The following is a 21,115-nucleotide window of genomic DNA, read 5'->3' as shown; positions in this document are numbered from 1 at the left end:
GATGCCGAGCCAGCACCATCAAGACCGCGTGGACAAGTTTCTGATATCGCAGCGCCAAAGGCAGAATCGAAACAGCTACGGTCTACAAGCGATGCATTTCAAGGAGCAGCAAATGAGCTGCGAGCCGTTGACTTCATCAACCAGGCTTATCACGATGTGTAGTGAGTACGAGCTCGAGTGGAAGATTGCGATCTTGCCACCACTCTGCCACAGTGCAGTTCCCAAGTACCCGAGTACCATGCTTCACCTTCGACGTTATGCTTGAGGGGGAGTGTTGCAAGTAGGAAAACCTTGCAAGCATTACTCAGCGGTGATATGTTACCAATGAGGTGATATGTGTCATTGCGAGTGCTCATTCTGTCCAGCAGTAGGACAGGCAACAAGTGTAGCTAGGTTAGAGATCTAGCCTCACGTCTCCAAGGGGAATGCCCCTATCCATGTCCGTACGGAGCCCCTGCTCCAAGTGTGTTCTCATTCTCAAATATACCTTCCTCAAAGGACTCGAGTCTCCGGCGCTGTCAACTCTTCGAAGTGGTCTTCCTTTTCTGACCTCCTTTGGTTATCACGGCGCCTCCTGTTGAAGCGACGAAGCCCTGCGAAGGTACTTGCAACCCAAGCACCGGAACGATGTATATTTTTTACCAATGAAGCCTCCTGCAGATCGTTTCGCTCAGCTGTCTAGGTGCTTGCATACTAACCTCGTGTCACCCGGTCATAGCAATCTACCCTCGAATGGATACATTCGTCCACTGTACGTGTAGATACTTCGACGCCTACCTCTACTGATGCTCCAACACGCCTCCTTCAAGTTGTATGGCGGCATCTCGATGTGGGCCAGTGGGCGTCGGTGTCAGGTTGAATTGAACGCACAGCTTTTCGAACTGCGGCCTCGGGAGCGCCTTCGTGAGTGTATCCGCTGGCATTTCGGTGGTCGGGCAGTGTTGAAGCTTGACGTCACCAGCTTTCCACGAGTCTTGGAGACTGTGATATTTAACATCGATTGTCTTCTGGCAACCGGACGTCTTGCCGTTCTGCACTCGTTGTATCACTGGCATGTTGTCGATGTGGACCGTCACTGCAGGTGTACGTTCAGTACCGATGATCTCGGCGAGCAGGCTTTTGCTCCAGAGTGCTTCTTCGACGACGGCTACTAGTTCCGCGGCAGTGCTCGACTTGGTGACGAGTGCCTATTTCTTGTTTCCCCAATGCACTGCTGATCTGAAGACCTTCACTAGCGTGCCCGAGATGCTCTTCCTGATCATTTGCCCAGTCGGCATCGTAGTACGCACTTTGATCAGGTTTGAACACCAGCGTCCTCTCTGCTGTACCTCGAAGGTATTGGAGGATGCGGATCACCTTTGTCCGGTGCTATTGCCGGGGTCGAAGCACATTTGTGCTGCCTGGTTCACTGCAAACGCGATATCCGGCCTCGTCATGCGACTGATGTATAGCAGGACGCCCACTGCCTCACGCTGCGTGTACCAGCGGCTATTGGCAAGTGTGAGGGCACGCAACCGTCAAGTTTAAAACGGTGCAGAGTCTCCTGTATCAAGGCATGGACGAGGAGGAGGAGGCTGGCGACGATGTTGAAGTTGAGGTCGTGGGGTCTGTGGCTCCCCAGGACCGCGAGGTGTTCAAGGCCAACGCGGGCCACGCCGCCGCCACCGCCGCTATCAAGCGGTACAACCTACGCTCAACCCCTCGAGACTAATAGACCGGGAGAAATTACTACATAAAATACAGGGTTTTTTTTCACTTCATTCCTGTCACTAATTTGCATCGCCGGTATCATGGCGGACGACAGCGCGCGTGTGACGTACGAGCTGCTGCGAACCCATAGCGACCTGGAGAATGCAGAGACCCACAAGGAGATGCTGAGGGCGCTGAGCTCCGTGACTGGCGACCACCAGAGCGCCGAGGTCCTGCAGCGTCTCCACGCCACAGAGTTTGGTCCGTTGGGTGCCGCTCCTCTGGGCATCAGCTACTTACCCAATTAAAGGCTGAGTTTATGTTTTGCTGCAATGGGCAGCGCTGCTGCGGGCGCAGGAGAACCGAGAGAAGAAGACGCAGATATCCAAGAAGAGGGGCCAGCTGCGGGACAAGTGGAGGCAGAAGGCGGCGCAGGAAGGAGCAACGCTCGAGGACGTGCAGCGACGCTTCCCCAAGCTCTTTGAAGGCGTACGGGGCTGCTGCAGACTTTGAGCCGTGTAGCTGTTGGCTCTGGTCTAATGGCAGCTTGATGTGGTGGTGTGGACAGGTGGTGGAAGAGCGGACGGAGCCCAAGAGGGCCGTAGCAGCGGCTAGGAATGTTGACGTGCCGCCGCAGCGTCAACCACCAGTGAATTTAGTGGCCCCTCCCGCTCCCGTTGCGGCTTTCCAGCCTGCAGCTTCGCCACCCGCGGCACCAGCGAGGATGGAGCCCAGCCCACCTGCTAGAAACGACTTCAACTTCACCGACGACGTGTGGAGTGGCCCGCCCCAGGCTGCTGGGTTCTCGTTGCCGAAGCAGCCGCCACAGCAGCAGTCAGTGCAACAGCCCAAGCCTGCCCTGAGTGACCTGCTCAGCAAGAGATCCCGACTGCCACACGAGGATCCAGAGCTTTTTGGCGCGGATACTCGCCCCAACCCGGTGCAGCAACGAAATCCGTTCCAGACGGCAACGGAACGTCTTCAGGTGCGGATGCTATTGGCCATTACCATGATATTGTATTGGTACTAACATGTGCCACGTGTGCTTGCCTTGCTGTGAAAAATGAAGCATGACCGCATGACCGGACGAGCTAGAAACCTTGACGACGACGAACCGCGCAATCGAAATGGACGAGAACGGAATCCCCGGGGTCCTCCTCGCGGAGTTTATCACCCCGTCAACCAAGATCTCTTGCTTGGTGGTGGTGGGAACAGCGACAACGAAGGCTACATTTCGGGGCCGTCTGCCGTGAGCAAGAAGTTTGTGTCGCCTATGAATGACGGAGGCGTAAACAAACGGTGAGTGATGTCCCGGTTTCTCTACAGTAGATCGTTTGAAATTGCACACTAACATGTTATCGGGTTCTTTGTGTGTGTGCACCAGTAACAAGCAGAAAGCTCCTCCGCCTGCAGAGGATGAAAACATCGACCCACGCCTCAAGAGCTGTGATCCAGAATTGATTGAGAAGATTGAGATGGAGATCGTCGACAACGGAGATCCCATTACGTTTGATGATATCGGTACGCTGCACACTGTCAGTTACTTGATTACAGCCCACGAGATTGGATCACTCACATCTTGTTTTTGTTTCTCTAGCTGGACTGCAATTTGCCAAGAAGTGTGTGAACGAGCTGGTCATTTGGCCGATGGCACGCCCCGATATTTTCACGGGTCTTCGGTCCCTCCCGAAAGGTCTTCTCGTTGTTACTGCTACCCAACACGTCACGCTGTTGACGAGAGCTGATCTACATACTTTGTGCGTAGGCTTGCTGCTGTTTGGACCCCCTGGTACAGGTAAGACCCTGATTGGCAAGGCGATTGCAAGCCAGTCGGGGGCGACATTCTTCAATATCTCAGCTAGCTCGCTCACGAGCAAATGGGTATGATGCAATTTTCATGTTTATTCGTGTACAAATTGAAGTTGATGGATACTGCCGTCGTTAGATTGGACAAGGCGAGAAACTGGTTCGCACGTTATTTGCTGTCGCAGCGGTCAAGCAGGTATTTCCTGGGCTAATCGAACGTGTTGGCCTCAGTCAATTGTACTTAGTATCTCTGATGCTTGCTAGCCCTCCGTCATATTTATTGACGAAATCGACTCGCTACTAACTCAACGAAGGTAAGAAGAAGTTCACTACCACGTGTGGAACCATCAACGCGATTCTAACTGTGCACTGCATTACAGCTCGGAAGAGAATGAAGCGAGCCGAAGGATGAAGACGGAGTTTCTTGTGCAGCTTGATGGTGCTGGCACGAAAGCAAAGGACATCATCCTGGTCGTGGGTATGTGGACAATTGAGATCTGCATTTGTGTGCGAGAGCCCTACAGCTTTGTTACCTGGTTTTGTAGGCGCGACAAATCGACCTCAAGAGCTGGACGAAGCAGCCCGCCGACGATTCGTCAAGCGCCTGTACATTCCGCTCCCTTCCTTCGAAGCCAGACTCGATCTGGTCAGCCGTTTGCTCAAGAATAACAAGAACGACCTGGCTGAAGACGACAAAACATTTATTGCGGAGTCTACCAAAGGTATATCTACTTATTAATACTTACTCGGCTATTGTACGACGAAACGAGTATCTGACGCTGAGTGTGCTCTCGCTACAGGCTACTCGGGCGCAGATGTGCGTGCACTTTGCACCGAAGCTGCGATGGGTCCTATTCGGACCTGCGCGGATATCCGCACGATGGACGCCGACTCCGTTCGTCCTATCAACCTGGACGACTTCAAGGAAGCTTTGCGTGGGGTGCGTAGAGTGTGAAGGAGCCTCATTTCATGCCTTGAAAGTCACATATTTTTGCCGGTTGCACAGGTCCGATCCAGTGTCGCGACGAAAGACCTCGCGTTCTACAAGGAATGGAACGCGGAATTCGGGAGCTTTGCCTTTGAGAGCCACGAAGCAAGCTAAATCTAATGAAAGACTCGTGCTCGTGGTTTTCAATCTTCCACGTGTTACGTTTTTCTTAACTTGTGGGGTTCTGCTACTGTAGAAGGCCGGAGCCTACTCGTTCGTGCGCTCACCTATGAGAATCACGTCTGCGGAAGTCGCGAATCGAAAGCTAATGTAGATGGAAAGCGGACGTGGGCGTAATAGTCGGTACTGTTGTAAATAGAGGTTGCATCCAAGGAGGCGGCGCGGCTTTGAAACTCGAGTGTGGAGGAAGGCTCCCTCAGTATTCAGGGTCGTCGAACGGCATATTGAGTCGTCTTCGCTTCGCCACGGGCTCCAATGAAGACCCGACGTTGCGAGTTGATGCGCGCAAAATGGTCAGTGCGATCGACGGGCAGCTCTCGATCTCTTCGCGGAAGTTTTCGTCGTCGATGATCTCGTTTGTGTGGTCCATGAAGAAGGCGAGACAGTACTCTTTCAAGTACGCAGCGTTGAACTTCTCTGCGGCGCAAAGGAAGCGGCCGATGTTTCCGACGGACAACACGTCCTGTGCTGCCACCTCGCAAAGGTGCTTCAGTGGGAGTAGCAGATACTGCTCCGACAGCGTCAACAGATCGATGAGTTGCTGCACCGCGACAAAACCCAAAACAATATTAGTGAACACTCAATAACCAGCAAGCGGACAAGTGCAACAGCACCACGCACGTTGGAGTTGAGTTTGCTCATGTCCATCACGCGGTTGGTGTAAATGAACTCGAGCATCTTGGACACCATCTCGGGCGAGTGGTCCTCGATCCGGACGACGCCAGCCTCGCTCTCCATCATCGCTCCTGGACGGAACATGGCCTCGAAGATCTCGCACCTTGTTGTGAGGATCAGCCGGTGGGCGCGCAGGATCTCTCTGTCCGGTCCGACCTCCAGTGTAATGTCGCTGTCAGCTCCACTCTTCAATCAACAGCAGCAACAGAACCATCAGCGTCAATAGAACAAGCCCAGTATACTGTAGCTCCACCCCAGCCTGTTGCCATACCAGGAACAACTCCCTCATCGTGGCGAAGTACGCCTCGTCGCTGTGATTCGGGATCGCCAGCGTCGTCGGCGCCACTCTGCGCCGCACCAGGATGATGTCATTCTGCAAGTAATAAATCACGTACGTCAGTAAAATAAAATAAAGTAAGTAATGAGAAATTAAGATCTTGCGCCACCTTCTGCAGATGCACCGACTCCGGCGAATCCTCCGGGTCCAGGCGATTCTACACCACCACCACCACCAGCAGCAGCAGCAACGAATTAGGCGTCTCTTTCCGCTACAACTCCTCCAATTCGCCGTCTTACCGTGAAGAAAAAGTCGAGCGACTCGCGCGGCAGTCCGTGGTGCTTGCTGTAGTGGCGGAAGAGCGACGAGAAGCGCTGCGTCTTCTGCATCAGGCACGAGTACATGTTGTTGGCCGCCACGCGCACGATCGAGCGCTCCCGGCCCGTCAGCACCAGGTCCTCGGCCGCCTGGTGATTAATTCGTCGCGTAAAACGGAGGTCAGCGCCACGTAATTCCTCGCGCTGCTGGACGCTCGCAGTCCCTCTCGTACCTTGACGGTGAACTCGACGTTCTCAGGGCGCACGCTGCGGTTCATGGCGCTCTCGAAGTGGCTCTGGGCGTCTCTCGGGTCCGTTGGCAGCTCTGGGAATGCCGCCGCCACTTAGTCGACCGCCGCCCGTCTGCGTTGTCCTTCCTTCCTGGCTCGCTGTAGCTTTCGAGCCTGTCGCTGCAGCCAGCTGGCGGCAAACCTAATAGAGTGTATCCGTATCTGATTACAAAGGGTAATGTGTGCAAAACACCATACAAAGTGATGGTCTCACTTCAAGTTGAACATTCATTACTGGACGTCAAGCACCTGCACGCCCCTCGTGGTCGCGTCCCACTGCCGAGTCTCGAACGCGTACCCGTTGCCCTCGAACACGCTGTCCACGGCCTTGGCCACGTCCCAAATGACCCGACACCGGCCGCGCACCACGTGGTCCAGCTCCACGATCACGTCGAAGATGGGGTTGCCAGCTCGCTGCGTCTGCAGCTTGCTCTTGGACGCCGACTGCGCCGCCGCGCTGTCGCCCACGATCACCTGCTGCGAGCCGCCCACGAGGCCCTTGAGGTCCGGGTTCTTGAGCAGCGCGCGGAAGTCGCCGTGCGCGCTCGCGATGAGCCGCGGCCCGCGCTGCCGCACCGTGGACGCCGCCAAGACCTCGGCGCGCCGCCCGATCTCGTCCACGATGAGCGTCTCCACCGTGTGGTTCTGCACGCACTCGACCATGACGCCGGCCTGCGCCTCCAGCGACCGCACCATCATGCGCCGCGCCCAGCCCACGCACTCGTGCGGCACCAGGCCGTCGCCGCCGATCTCGTTCGACGTGTCGATGATGCACACGTTCTCCATGGTCTCGGACACGCACCTCGCCACGTCTCGGATCAACGTCGTCTTGCCGCTGCCCGGGTGGCCCAGCACCAGCACCGACTTGTCGGCGTGGCGCGCGCTCAGCAGCAGGTCCGTTAGCACGCACGCCGCGTTGCGCAGCGCTCGGCCCACGCGCATCGTCAGGCCGTACACCTCGTCCGTCTTGCTGCGCATGACGGAGATGCGGTGCAGCTGTCGGTCGATGCCGGCGCGGTTGTCGTCTCCGATGCGCATTTCGCCGCCGAGGTTGCTCAGGATCTCGTCGATCGTGTCCTTGGCGACGGTGGCGCCGTGCTTGCTGAGCACGACGCGCTGCTTCTTGCCCGTGTAGACGTAGGGGACTCGACCGACGTCGAGGCACACGTCGACGAGTTTGGTGCGGTAGTTGTCGATGGCGAGGATGGCGTCCTCGTATTCGGTCGGAAGGAGGTGGAGGAGCGGGTCGAGGTCGCACTGAAGTTCGAGTGGAGGGATTCCAGAGGGCAAACTGACTGACTTGGTCTCGTCGCTGTCGTTGGAGTGGAAACACTCGAGGCTGCGAGGCTGGTTGTCCGCTTCCGGGTCGAACCAAATGGCATGGTGGCCCTTGTTGGCGATGGCGTACTGCCACCGAGTGTTGGTCGTCGCTGCACACGCTGCTGCCAATGGAGATATCTTGTTCAGCTCGACGTAACATTGCGCGTAGAGCTGTGCGTCGTTGGCTAGAGTCCGCAGCAGCGACTCTGGCAGAGATCTGCGTGTCCACTCCGCCCGGTCCGTCGGCTTCACCCTCGTCTTGAACGACTGCGTCGTCTGTGCTAGGCCCGACATGGCATCCATCGACTTGCAGTGCTCGACGATCTGGAGCATTGTCGCGTGGAGCTCGGAGGCACTCACGACGTTCTCGTACACGACCTGCAGGTCGATGCAGTTGATGAGTTGGACGTCGGTGAGGCCGTTATGGTGTAGGCAGAAGGCTGCTCGGTGTACGTTGTGCATGACTTTGGCAGTTGCTGGGTCGGTGAGTAGCGTCTTCAAGGCGAGAAGCACGCGGTCTGGGCTGAGTGAGTCAAGTTGCAGCACGATGGCCGTGTCGAGTGGATTAGCGCCAACGATACTGATGGCGACTAGCTGGTCATCGTCGTACTCGCCTGGGTAGAGAGGACTTTCGCGAGTGAACTGGAAGTGGACGCCGAGAACAGTTGTTGTGCCTTGATCTTGGCTGATGTTGTAGCTGCTTACAAGTACGCTGAAGACACGCTGCAGCTCCAAATCCGAGACTACGTACTTGATACTCCGAACGGAGCCAGGAGTTGAAGGTTTGCCACTGCATCGCACCATCTATTGTACGTCGCGGTGTGAATGCTGGGTAGCTTGGCGCTGGAAATCCCGTAGACAGTGTAGCATCGGACATAGAGCTGCATTGACGCAACCACATTATTCAGCATCGGCGGTGCCAGCGGGGACTTTGTCCACGCTTCGGCCTTGATGTTCGCATTGAGTTTCGCGACTTGTTGTTCTAAGGCGACTGCAGTTTTGCCTCCTAGTCGCGAAGCAATATCAACCAAGCTAGCGTTGCCTGCCTTGTTGTTCACCAGTTTGCGGTACACAAGCTGCAGGTCTAGGCAGTTGGCGAGCGCGACGCCAGTCATTCCAAAGCGATGTAGCCATCTCGCGACACGGCCAACGTTAAACATCACCTTGATGATAACAGGGTCCTCCAGCAGCGTCTTCAGCCCCGCGACAACCTCCTTGGTCGCCAGGGAGGAGACCTGCAGGACGACCGCCGTCGAAGTGAGCGCATCATGTCCAACCGCGATAGCCACAACCTGATCGTCCGTGCCGGCGCTCGCAGCCTCCGGACGCGCGAACTGGAAGTGGATCCCAATCACCTTCGCTTTTGTCGCGACCGGCTTGTTGTTGCGCTCTGCCAGCAGCTCCTGGAGCTTCGTCGTCAATGTGATGTACTGCAGCGAGCTCTGCTGCTTCTTGGGCGCCATGTCTCTAAGCTTAGCAGCTTTTCTTGGACGGACGCGAGTGAGTGACCCAAGTTTAGAAAAAGGAACTTGATAAACCGGTTTATCAACTTCGTCGGCGCGGGGTTTCACAGTTTGAAGGCGGTATATCGGTATTTGCTGTTCAAACCAATACTCTTGCAAAAACAGGAAGTGTAACGGATCGCAAACGGCTCAGCTTCGCTTCCTGGAGCTCCTATTGGCTCCTCGCGCAGATACCATTGGCTTCGGATAAAGCCGCACCCTTTCAGTAGGGTCGTGGAGGAAAGGCAAAGGCACGTACATGCAGCTTCCTCACTCTTGGTACCTTTTCCCGGCAGCGTATCCAAGCCGCACTATCGTTCCAACGCAAGAAAGGCAAATGGCGACAGCTGCATACGCCACCTGCAGCTTCTAGGACGCCGTGGCGCGTAGCAACCTCACCATCTTTGCTGGAGACGTCACATTTCAATTTTCCCTGTTTCGAGCACCCCTATCGTCTACCACTTCTCGTCTTCAACACTTCTCCCGGCCCCCAAGCTCCACAACTTCGTTGTCCCTGAATCACATCACCTCTTTGAGAGTTCGCCTTCGCTCCTCGTGCTTTTATCGGTAAGTGCTAAATGAATGCCCGAATCAGCTTTGCGCTATCTAACATTGCTCTCTCTCTCTCTCTGCTAATATATGTAGTGGGCCGCGCCACAACGCGTGACTACGGCAAACGGGCGGTCAAATAACCCACTTCACTGTCGTCGCCAGAAGCGGTCGGGTTGCAAGTGACGATGGACCAACTCTCTTCCAGTCGTGATTTCAATGCTGAAGGACCAGCCTCCGCTCGAGGTGCTCGAGGTGTTGATACAGCACCATCGTCTCCTGTCGAGTATGATTCTGAAGATTACTGTGATGACACTACTGAAGTGTCGGCTACACGAGGCTACGCAAATGGCCAGCAGTCCCAGATGGAATCTGCTGTTGCTGGAGCAAGAGGAGGGCCTGCCCAAAACGTCACTCACGGCTCAGCATTTGCGCGACTTCCGGTATCAGAACAAGCAAGGACGTCAGCATCCCAACAGATACCCTTCACGCAATCGGCACCCCCAATAACTTCGAGTCTACCCTGTGGTGATTTCCGTCGGACGACTTCGAACTCCGTAGGACCCGGTGCTGGAGCTACGACACCAACGCCACACCAGCCACCCGACGTTACTGGCCGTGACTCCTGTGAGTGGCCTCCCGAGCCGACGGCGCTGTATGATGCAGACGATATTGCTCGGATCCCAGCATGTATCCGTGAGGCGGTACTCCAGTTTAGGCCAACCCAAACGTGTACGCCGATGCCTCTGCCCCGAAGCCATCGGTCTATTACGTTCAAATATGGAGTCCGCGTGAAGTGCTGGTTCCGCGAATCCCTTGTTGTCGGGTGGTTGTGCATGGCAAGCGATGCGTGCCGTCGGGATATCCCTTCCATGGAGGAAAACCACTAATGCTACAAAGCACTTGTGGGAGACGCACCAAATCCAGTCTGAAAAGACGACCCTACAGAATACGCGCAAGCGGGACCGCGCTGAAGAGGTCAACCGCATTCTAGCGTCCGCGTTATGCCGTGACGATGCCAAGCGTTTGTGTTTGTTGCTGGAGACGTTCGAATTGTCTACAACAACTTGCCATTCCAGTTTGGTGAGTACGAAGAGTCAGTCATTCTGAAGGAAGTCGTCACAAAAGATGAGTTCAAGACAACAGTGAACTCAAGAACGGTGACACATTCACTTGTCGAGTTGGACGCATCCTTTCGCCAAGAGCTGATAGGGTTCATCAGAGACAATCGCTTGGGACTTATCAAGTGTTTGACGATGGTTGTTGACTTCTGGACCCCAAAGCATGGTGGCGAAAAGTATATCGGTTTGCGCATCTACTTCGTCGACTCCCACTTACGACTGCGTATTGTGCTTCTCGGTACTCGTCATTTCTTGCCCATGTATGGAGAACGCGACCAAGGGATTCGCGGCCCTTTTGAGCGGTGGATTTGTGGTATTCTGTTTGACTTTGGCCTGTCCCCGAGTGACTTCTTCGGCTCCACCACTGACAGCGGCCCCGACGTTAAATGGATGATGAACGAAAGGCTTGGATTGAAGTGGGAATGGTGCATCCCTCACATGGTGAACGCTGCCACCAAGATGGCCTGCGGCTTGATGCGAAAATCGCACAATCCCGAGATGTCTGAGTTGCTAAACAAGCTATCTCAAACGGTGTACGACACCTCCACCAACTCGACACTTGGCGACCTGCTTCCCATGCTGATGATAATGTTGGGGGAAGGCAATGGTACCCAACTAGTAGGCTACAAGCCGCATCGCTTCATGGGGATGCCAGCCACGATGGAGCGGGTACTGGAGAAGTGGCCAGCTCTGGAGGCATGGTACGAGGCGCGTTCAGCTCCGCATGCACGGAAAAAGAAGCGAGCGCCACCAGGGTTCACCTTGCCGATTGTCAACAGCATTTGGTGCAGCTATTATCAATCCTTACACCGATTCTTCTCGTGACGAAGCGATCACAGGCGCAGGATACGAATCAAGTGCAAGTCCTGCTGTCCTTGTATACGATGCGCATGACTTCTCTCACACTTGACAGCCCCATCAGGCGCTACGACACGGTTCCGACGAACGCCGTCAATATTCACCCCTTTCAACTAACATCGCTGGTGGCGAGGACAAGGATGCTGCTACAGAAGGCGTTTTACCACAACTTCTTCCGCCGATATGTAAATGCAGATTTCATTGCATCCGGTTCCTACATTTTTGAGATGCAACTGGCGATGCATCCTTCGGTTAAGCACGTGGGGAGTCCGATGGACGAAGTGATTGCCGCCGTTGCACGTACTGAAGGGAGAATGCGGGGTGATCTTGTCGCTGGTCATGTTGTCGCCGTTCGAGCTGCAATTATGAAGCGCTTGAAGTCGCTAATGCGCTTAGTAGCCAACAGTCAAGACCCAGCACCCGTTGATCCGATTGCTGCTCCAGCTGTGCAGGCCAATGTTTTCGATGACGACATTTTGGCAACCTTTGCAGTTCAACCCATCCGAAGCACCGAACGACCTGCACAACAACGTAACAAGCACGATACTCTCATCGCCGGTGAGCTGAAAAGGTGGCTAGAAGATTCGGATGGGCTGCAGATGATAACAGTTCCTGATCCAGCCAAGACGAGCGTCCGCAGACCGGAGAGTATCCTGGAATTTTGGCATCGGCAGCAGCAGTCCAAGCGCTATGTCTTGCTACCCATGGTTGCTCGCATCCTGTTTGCAGTCCCATCTTCGTCTGCTTAGATTGAAAGGGACTTCGGCAACAGTGGGCAAATGGTGACTGCCCTGCGAGCTTCTACAAGCACGGCTAATATCGACATGGCTTGCTTCCTTCATCAAAACCGGTCATTTGTCGATGTGTGCCAGTGCCCAAAGCTGAAAGCATCCGAAGTCGACGAACACATTCCAAGCAATGTCAAGATTAACCTGGAACCCGAGGTAGTGGAGCGAATGGAATGGAATCAGCTGGCACAAGCGTGCTTTTCGACATCAAGCGCAAGCGCATTTGCTTCTGACAACGAGGAGGAGACGAAAGACTCAAGCTGGTAGTTTTAACGAGTAGGAGGCGAAAGACTCAAGCTGGTAGTTTAACTGCTTCATATATTCAAATATATTCACCTAGCATATTCGAAGTGGCTTTAGTAGTCAATTCCATGAGTTTGTCAAGTCCAGCATGTACAGGGATAAACATTACGAATACTGCAGCGCTTTTACCTTGGCTTGGTGTGATTTCTCCAGCGCACTTGCACGTTCGGCAGCGCGTAATGCTGTTTCGAGTGTCAGTTCGGCGCGGATTTGGTTCAGTCTCGATAGATTGGCCACGGCTTGCGGCTTCGAGGTTTGAGTTGCGGTTGGTTTACGCCTCACTTTACCTGCTCCAGCTCTAAGAACGCCTTTGGGGTGTAATGCTGGCTGATCGTTGCTGTAGGAAGTCTTGCGACCTTGTCGACCTGGGGAACTAGCTGTTTCATGATCCGATTTTGCCTCGTGCAGCGATTTCATTGTTGCTTCGATCGAGTTTCTGAATGAAGTCATCGCTTGATTCACCTCTGCCTTTATTCGGGAATCTATAATATTCTCCATGTGTTGAAGAATACTCTGGTTCGAGACAACATCTTGCTGATTGTGGCCCTGTGTAGCCATCTCCGCACGAAGTTTCACAAATTTACGCTCCTGCTTGTGCTGCAGCTTGTTCAGTTTTGCGTCAAAACGCAGCTCCAACTCGCGAGCGCTATCAGCAACAAGTTTTTGAGCTCCACTGTCTAGCTTCTGTCTTTCAGCGCGCAACTGAGCAGAAATCAAATCAGCCACGCTGGAGTCACGCTGTTGAAGACGGTCATCGACATAGGCTCTCATTACCGCTGTCGCGTTATTATTCACCGCTGTACTGCACGACTCCATCGCTGTCTGAAAGAAGTGCTGCGTCCACGACTTCGTGCCCTCCACTTTGCACTCCAGGTCACTCATATGCGCCCGCATCTCGGTTCGTATCCTCTCTTCTGAAGCCTCGACATACTTACTACACTGTCTCGCCTGCACAGCTAATTGGCGCTCGACTTCTGCAACGTGATGCTCTCTCTCTGCACGAAGGTGAGCTTGAATATCGTTCTGCAGGCTGCGTGTCTGAACTTGAAGCACTTCATTAAGTCGGCTGTGTGATGCTTGAATACCTTCTACCATCTGCTCGTTCATTCGGCGCTCGCTTTCTTGGCGGGTCTGGCTGACGTGCTCGTGTGTGTAGTTCAGTAGTTGCTGCGTCCGCATATCGAGCACCAGAGTTTGTTCTTCCGTCCTGCGTCTGGCCTCCTGCAGCTGAAGCTCATGGCTTGACGCTCGATGCTTCCGTCCACCAGCACCAGCTCTTCTTGTACGGATAGGGGTTTCTGCTGATCCTTGATGGAAATGCTTCGGTTGCGCCTCACCACAGCACCATTTAAGCCAGCAGCGTGTGGCGGGTTTCCGCTTTGCAGAGCTTGATCATCGTCGTGGAGTTCACTTGTGTACGATACAAGAGGTGCGTATGAGTGCTACATACTGCCTCGACTGGTGAGCAAGATGCAATGGCGTTCACGGTGCAGGGAAAGATATGTGCTCTGGTAAGGCCGCGCACTTAACCGAGAAGTGCCCGACGTCTCACATCAAGGCTATCCAGCCAATGGGAGAAGCTAGGCATGAACTCGTCGTTTCGTTCTCTCGAATAAGTTAAACCTTCGTTCGCTTCCTCCCGCTTAAGTTTTCATGTGTTTGAACCTTAAAACCTCAGGAACTGCGGTTCCTGAGGTTAATGGATTCGTCAGTTCCGTGGGGAACACCCTTAAGTCTTCATACCAGCCATGGAGTGACCGATGAGGACGAGGACGGACGCCAACCAGCGTCCTTTTTCTCGAGCCGTTTCTCAGCTGTTTCACAGGCTCAGTTTGGTGAGACTATCCCTGCCTACCAGGAACATCCTGGCAGGATGACGACGCAGGTGCAGTACTTCACCACTCCGCTGCAGCTGCACAGGCTGCTGGCCGAGAACGACGGCAAGCCCGTGGTCGCGCCGGGCGCGCGCGTCTCCATCCACTTCCAGTTCGCGAGCGAGCGCGACGCCGAGTCGGACCTCGACCGCGTGGTGGCGATAACGACTGGGAACCTGAAGTGGAGTGTCCTCTTGGTGCTGCTCACGCAGAGATGGAAGCAACGACAACACTCAGCTGGGCGGCAAAAGCCACCTTGTTGGTCGTGTGTATATTCTCAACTGAGACCTAGATTCTTCTCTTTCACCTTTTGTCTTACTCCAACTGCAAGTAGTATAGTGGAGATCAGTATAATCCGCAACAGCCCCACCTACGGATTCCCATCAACTTGCATCTCCAAATCTTGCCCTTGGCAATAATCCCATTGCAGCTCTGTGTTTTTCAAATGCCGGACGTGCCAATGGCTTTGTAAAAGCATCGGCCATGTTATCAACTCCTGGCACCCGAAGCACGTCAATTTCCTTCAAATCGATGCGCTCACGCACGAAGTGGTGGCGCACATCGATGTGCTTGGTCCGAGAATGAAACACAGGGTTGCTGGCAAGCTTCTTTGAACTTTCGTTGTCAACAAAGACTTGGGATGGCTGAATTTGCTGCACCTGCAGCTCCTTCAGCATTTGGCGCAAGTGCACCACCTCCTGCACCAGTAGACTAAGAGCCATATATTCGGCCTCGGTCGTGTGCAGCGCGACGGTCTTCTCCGTCTGGCTGCTCCACGAAATGATGCTCCCACAAAATTGAGTCACGTAGCCTGCAACAGACTTTCGATCATCAACTCGATTTGCAAAATCCGCATCTGCGTATGCTCTCAGATGATCATCCAGCTTTTGATCTGACCACGCTAGGCCACCAAGCTGGACCCCCCAGTCCGCTGTGTCTTTCAGGTAGCGCAATCCACGTTTTGCAGCTCTCCAATGCAACAGACCTGGGTTTTCCAAGAACTGACTGCACTCTCTAACTAGGTAGGCCAGATCGGGTCGGGTACCGAGCATCAGGTACATCAGGCTGCCAACCACAGCACGATATGGCGTCGATCTCATCAGTTGCCTTTCATCGTTTTCGGTCGGACACATGGCCTTGCTCAGCTTCAGATCCGCCGTGCTCGGCGTCTTGCAGCCATTGCAGTCCTGCATGTTGAACCGCTTGAGCACGGTCTCGGCATACTTCTGCTGACCAATGAACATCGTTCTCTCGGCCCGGTTCCGCGTGATCTCCCAGCCTAGAATGTAGTGTAACGCCCCGAGATCCTTCATCGCAAACCGGTCCTCGAACATCTTCTTCATCTTGTTGATGAGCTCCATCGACGGAGCAAACAAAATCAGATCATCAACATAGAGAGGGATGAAGACCAACTGCCCATCAATTACTTTAACAGCCACGCAGGCCTCCGACTGCAGCATCGTGAAGCCCTGCTCCTCCAAGAACGACTTGAGCAGCTGAAACCACACTCTGGGCGCCTGCTTCAAGCCGTACAGGCTCTTCTTCAATCTGCACACCCAGTCCTCTTTGCCTTTCACTTTGTAGCCTTCAGGCTGCTCCATATAGACCTCCACGTCAATCGCCCCATTCAAGAAAGCAGTAGTGACATCCATCTGATGCACTTCATAATTCCAGACAGCCGCCAGTGTCAAGAGAACACGCAGTGTCTCCAGCCTCACAACAGGCGAGTACACCTCTAGGTAGTCGATACCATAAATCTGCATGAAGCCCTTGATCACGAGCCTCGCTTTGAATCTTTCGATCTCTCCGTTTGCTAGATACTTGACGCGAAAGATCCAGCGATTCTGCAGCACTTTCATGTGCTTCTCACGCGGCACCAACTCCCAGGTATCGTTCTTCATCAACGAATCAAACTCATCATCAGCTGCATTTTTCCATTGCAATGAGTGCTCACTCTCCATAGCGTCACCGAAAGTATCTGGCTCTTCAAACTCGCCAGTACTCATGCAGCAATAGTCCTCCCACCATGCAAGTATCAACTCGTTCGCCATAGCACGTTGCAACTCAGCTCGTGCTTTCCTCCATCCAGCAGGCAACGAGTTCACATCATCATCTGGATTTGTATTTTCGTAGGCAATGTAGACGTAGTCACCGAACCACGTGGGCGGTTTACTTACCCGACCGCTCCGTGTCACTGGAGGGTCTTTAGGGCGAGTGCCTCTCGGGCCTGTGTACTCACGAAGTGCTGTGCAAGGAGGCGTTGATAGACGCCCCACACTCGCAGCATCACTCGACACTTGGCTGTCCGAGTCGGCCCGCTCAGCAGCCGATGACCTACTGTCCACCTCTTCCACCTCTTGACTCCCTGGTAGAGCCTTCGTCTCGTCAGCAGCCGGTCCCTTGTACCGCCCACTGCTGCGTTTCCTCTTTCTCCTTCTTTTGGAATTGCCTGGCACGCACTCACCTCGCAGGTGGTCTGCCTCATGTCCATTGACACGTTCCTCATCACGTTCTGCCACCTTGCTAGAACGATCACATCCAGATGCTGTAGAGCTCACTCCACGTCCTTCATCTCGTTCTGCCACCTTGCTAGAACGTCCACTTTCAAACACCGCAAACCGCACTCTCTTTGGTCGAGGCGCTGCGGCATCACCACCGGGGCCTCTCTTCTTGGACCCACATGCCCCATCTGACCGGACATCTTGCTCAACTGCCCCACCTGGTCGGTCATCACATCGGGTGTCATCAGCCCCACCAGTCCGATAATCACCTCCGTCTCTGGAGTCGCTGGCCCCACCAGTCCAGCAATCTCCATCATCACGATAACTACCTCCATCATTTGAGTCATCATGCATTTCATCCAGCATTGGCTCAATGTCATCCTCTACTGATCGATCAACGCCTAAATATTCCTTACCGGAGGCTGCACTTGGCGTTGATGCCGAGTCCATGAGCAATCGACCAGCTTTATTCTCATAGAACACGACAGTATGGCTGTAGAATGCCTTGTTGGTCTTGCTATCGAACAAGCGATAGCCTCGCTTCTCTCGCGAATATCCAACGAAGACCGCCCCCCGTGCTTTCGCCTGCATCTTCCGTCTCTCCACCTTGTCGATGTACGACAGGACGGCGCAGCCGAACGTCCGCAACTTCTCACAAGCAGGAGTCTGACGGTGCCATACTGCATACGGTACCTCCATGCCTCAAACCGAGCTTGGCATAATGTTCACGGAGTATGCAGCTGTCATCGCTGCCTTACCCCACATCGCTTCAGGCAGGTCGAAGTGCACGAGCATGCATCGCATTCTCTCCGTAATGGTGCGGACCATTCTCTCCGCGACACCATTTTGCTCCGGAGTATGCTTGATGCTGCTGTCAAACTCCATACCATACTTCGTGTCACATGTACTTTGCAGCTTCTTGAACTCCTTTGCATTGTCTGACCTTAGCGCTTTCATTCTGACATGCTGCTGCGTCTTGACGCGTTGATAGTACTCCTCAAACTTCTGGTACACTTCCGAACGATGCTCCAGAAGATACACGGTGACAAACCGACTCGCATCATCAACGAACACGACAAAGTACCGTTTACCACCGTAGGAGTGCTCTGCATACGGACCCCAAGAGTCCACATGGACCTTTTCGCCAACTAACCACTCGCGGGTCTGTGTCCAAGACTTCTTCATGCTCTTCCTCGTAAGTTTACCCTTCACACAGGTCTCGCAATTGAAACCCACCGGGATACGCAAGTTCACATGTGGCAACGGCCACTGATCATGGCTGAACAGCGCATTAAACGCGTTCTTGCCAGGGTGCCCCAATCTCGAATGCCACAGCTCCAAACTACTCACTCGAGCTGGTAGCGCCACCATGGCTACCTCTTGGGGTCTCTCCAACTTCAAGCGATAGAGATTGGTATAATCAACTTGAGCGATAGTCACGCCAGCCTGTAAGATAACATCAGCGCGATCTGCCTCATCAAAGTGCACCTTCACACGATCACGTTCAGGCAGATATTGGTTCAGTTGCCGTCGCACAGAATAGAGACTGCACTGCAGCTCTGGAGCATAACGAACTCCTCGCAGCGTCAGTGAGCACCTCCCACCAGTAGTCTCCAGCTCTTTAACCACAGTACCAATACCTTCAACACCCAGCGAGTTCTTTCCTCCAACTCGAATCCGGGCGCTAAGAGGCGTGAACTCCATGAAATCAGTGAGCTGGTTCGAAATATGACTCGATGCACCAGAGTCCAGGTACCTGTTATCATGGGCTTTGTCTGCGACCGGCATTTTCATTTTCATCACTTGAAGAATAACATACGCGCTGTCATCACTTTCATTAGCGTAGCTACTCGTTTCAGCAGCCTTAGCACTCTTTCCTCCACTCATCTTCACGCGCTTCTGAGCTTGGGTGCTGCTGCGATCCTCGGCTGGAGGTCGCTTGCCAAGAAACGGGCAATCAACCACATGATGCCCTGCTTCATGGCAGTGATAACAAGCACCACCTGGCTTTTGTCCACTGCCGGCTTGGCCACGTCCAGCTCCACGTCCACCACCTTGGCTCCCGCGACCGCCAGAACCATGTCCACCACCGGAACCGCGCCCGTGTCCTCCAGATCGACCACCACGTCCACGGCCGCGACCACGTCCTCGACCTCTTCCTCCACCAGCAAAGAACGCCTCTTCTTCATCATCATTGTCCTTGGCGCCCTCTGCTTTCCGACCTTGGCGATGGTCGTAAGCCATCTCCAATGCGAGTTCAAGTTGTTCATCATTAGGAGGATCATCAGCATTTTGGTGCTTGTGACTGGCGAGAAACGTCTGTACAACATGATCATATTCGCGCGGCAGAGATCCAATCAATAGTGCTGGCTTTACATACTCGTCCACAGGACGCCCGACTCCAGCAATGGTCTCCATCAGCCGACGCATCTCGCTCAGGTGATCTGGCACATTGCCGTTGGGAGCGAGCCGTAGCCGACTGAGCTTGGCCCTCTCCTCAGCGTACTTCAGGTACGTCTTGCCCATAAATCTCTTTTTTAAGCGCTCCATCACACGAAACGGGGTGGGTTCATACTTCACAGTCTTCATAATACGATTCGTCATTGCGTCGTAGATGATCTCCTTGGCGTGGGCCATCTCGCTCGTCCACGTCGCGTGCGCGTCTGCCTCCTTGCTCTCGTCCGGCTCGAGCAAGTCCTCCATGCAGTACTTCCACAGCTTCTTCCTCTCCAGCTTGAGCTTGACTCGCTCGTGCCAGACCTCGTAGTCCTTGCCGTCAAACGGCGGGATCGTCCTCTTCTCCTCTTGTGACTCCTTGGGCGTCTTCTTCTGCTCCGCCATGACGTCCTAGTTGCTGTGCTCCCCTCGCGTGAGCCTTGGGCTCATAACCTGAAGTGGAGTGTCCTCTTGGTGCTGCTCACGCAGAGATGGAAGCAACGACAACACTCAGCTGGGCGGCAAAAGCCACCTTGTTGGTCGTGTGTATATTCTCAACTGAGGCCTAGATTCTTCTCTTTCACCTTTTGTCTTACTCCAACTGCAAGTAGTATAGTGGGGATCAGTATAATCCGCAACAGAACCTGGTGCTGCAGGTCAACTTGCTCGACCGCGCACAGGTCGTCGCGGGACTGAAGAAGCTGCTGGAGGACCCAAACACGACCAATATCGTGTTTAATATTCGACGCGTAGCGTGCTGGCTGCGGCGCTACGGACTGCAGGAGGTGACGCTGGCCAGATGCGCCGACGTGCAAATTTTGTACGAGCGAGTGACGGAGAATGGGGCAGCAAATGTCACTCTCAAGCGGATGGCGGAGCGGCATTGCCCAACTTCTTTGACTCAGGCGCAGGAGCTGGCGACGTCTAACTCGAAGATGTCGTGGACCAAGTTGCTTATGGACCAACCGATGGTGATCGTGATGGTCAAGACGATGCAGCTTCAAGCTCAGTGCTACGAAGCCATGCTCCGCCTACCTGGAGCGTCTGTCAAAGTGTTCGATGCCGCAACTGAGTGCTGGGAGGGGATTGCTAAGGGATCCGGTAGCTCACGTCGGGTGCTACGAGCAACTTTACCCTCGGCAAACAAAGCAGAAAGCGAATCGATTCGTCAACAGCTCGCCAAATTGGCCCTCGCCCAGCAAAAGCGTGTCGTCGAGACTATCCCGGAGCTTAAAAACCTGTTCATCCAGAGCAGCAGCAAGAAACAATCAATGGTTGTCGGCGTGCATTTCCAGTTTGCAAGGGGAAGCAAGGATCGGGCGTCCGACGACGATCACTTGGTCGCCATCTCTATCGTCGACGTGGACTCGATCGACTCGGCCGTCGTGTTGCAGTTGAGTTCTATTGGGAAGGCTCGGGTGTTCTATTGCCTCCAAGTGCTGCTGAGTGACTCGAGCATTGTCAAGGTGATGCATAACGTACACCAGGCCGCGTGGTATTTACACGAGAATGGGTTGTCAGGCGTCCAGCTCGGGAGCTGTTTCGACCTCCAACTGATGTACGAAAGCAATGTCGACAAAACCGAGCTCCGCGCAAGTGTGCTGAAGATCGCTGATCACTGCAATTCCCCGTCATCGTCGT

General features: G+C 54.2%; 6 protein-coding genes across 6 annotated transcripts; 3 read left to right on the top strand and 3 right to left on the bottom strand.

Moving 5' to 3' along the window:
* Positions 1–1,790: 1,790 nt before the first annotated feature.
* Positions 1,791–4,597, top strand: PHYSODRAFT_529393 (hypothetical protein; the record flags this gene model as incomplete). Its single annotated transcript, XM_009539052.1, has 13 exons — positions 1,791–1,950; positions 2,030–2,178; positions 2,420–2,674; positions 2,759–2,988; positions 3,074–3,210; positions 3,287–3,382; positions 3,455–3,570; positions 3,635–3,691; positions 3,760–3,809; positions 3,876–3,973; positions 4,041–4,217; positions 4,296–4,435; positions 4,502–4,597. The coding sequence occupies 13 exons, from the start codon at positions 1,791–1,793 to the stop codon at positions 4,595–4,597; spliced, it is 1,761 nt and encodes a 586-aa protein (XP_009537347.1).
* Positions 4,598–4,859: 262 nt separating this feature from the next.
* On the bottom strand, positions 4,860–6,210 carry PHYSODRAFT_565610 (hypothetical protein; the record flags this gene model as incomplete). The annotated part of the gene is made up of 6 exons (XM_009539051.1): positions 4,860–5,204; positions 5,285–5,524; positions 5,610–5,711; positions 5,785–5,832; positions 5,915–6,082; positions 6,166–6,210. The coding sequence occupies 6 exons, from the start codon at positions 6,208–6,210 to the stop codon at positions 4,860–4,862; spliced, it is 948 nt and encodes a 315-aa protein (XP_009537346.1).
* A 243-nt stretch (positions 6,211–6,453) lies between these two features.
* Positions 6,454–7,836, bottom strand: PHYSODRAFT_529044 (hypothetical protein; the record flags this gene model as incomplete). Its single annotated transcript, XM_009539050.1, has 1 exon — positions 6,454–7,836. The coding sequence occupies one exon, from the start codon at positions 7,834–7,836 to the stop codon at positions 6,454–6,456; it is 1,383 nt and encodes a 460-aa protein (XP_009537345.1).
* A 3,013-nt stretch (positions 7,837–10,849) lies between these two features.
* On the top strand, positions 10,850–12,321 carry PHYSODRAFT_340819 (hypothetical protein; the record flags this gene model as incomplete). The annotated part of the gene is made up of 2 exons (XM_009539049.1): positions 10,850–11,485; positions 11,554–12,321. The coding sequence occupies 2 exons, from the start codon at positions 10,850–10,852 to the stop codon at positions 12,319–12,321; spliced, it is 1,404 nt and encodes a 467-aa protein (XP_009537344.1).
* Positions 12,322–14,536: 2,215 nt separating this feature from the next.
* PHYSODRAFT_340818 (hypothetical protein) lies at positions 14,537–14,822 on the top strand (the record flags this gene model as incomplete). Its single annotated transcript, XM_009539048.1, has 2 exons — positions 14,537–14,718; positions 14,750–14,822. 2 exons carry the CDS (start codon positions 14,537–14,539, stop codon positions 14,820–14,822), a joined length of 255 nt encoding a protein of 84 aa, XP_009537343.1.
* Positions 14,823–18,927: 4,105 nt separating this feature from the next.
* Positions 18,928–19,879, bottom strand: PHYSODRAFT_250115 (hypothetical protein; the record flags this gene model as incomplete). The annotated part of the gene is made up of 2 exons (XM_009539047.1): positions 18,928–19,282; positions 19,419–19,879. The coding sequence occupies 2 exons, from the start codon at positions 19,877–19,879 to the stop codon at positions 18,928–18,930; spliced, it is 816 nt and encodes a 271-aa protein (XP_009537342.1).
* Between the last annotated feature and the right edge of the window lie 1,236 nt (positions 19,880–21,115).

The sequence above is a fragment of the Phytophthora sojae genome (assembly GCF_000149755.1).
Source record: "Phytophthora sojae unplaced genomic scaffold PHYSOscaffold_12, whole genome shotgun sequence".
NCBI lineage: Eukaryota > Oomycota > Peronosporomycetes > Peronosporales > Peronosporaceae > Phytophthora > Phytophthora sojae.
This window is presented reverse-complemented; position numbering and strand designations above follow the sequence as displayed.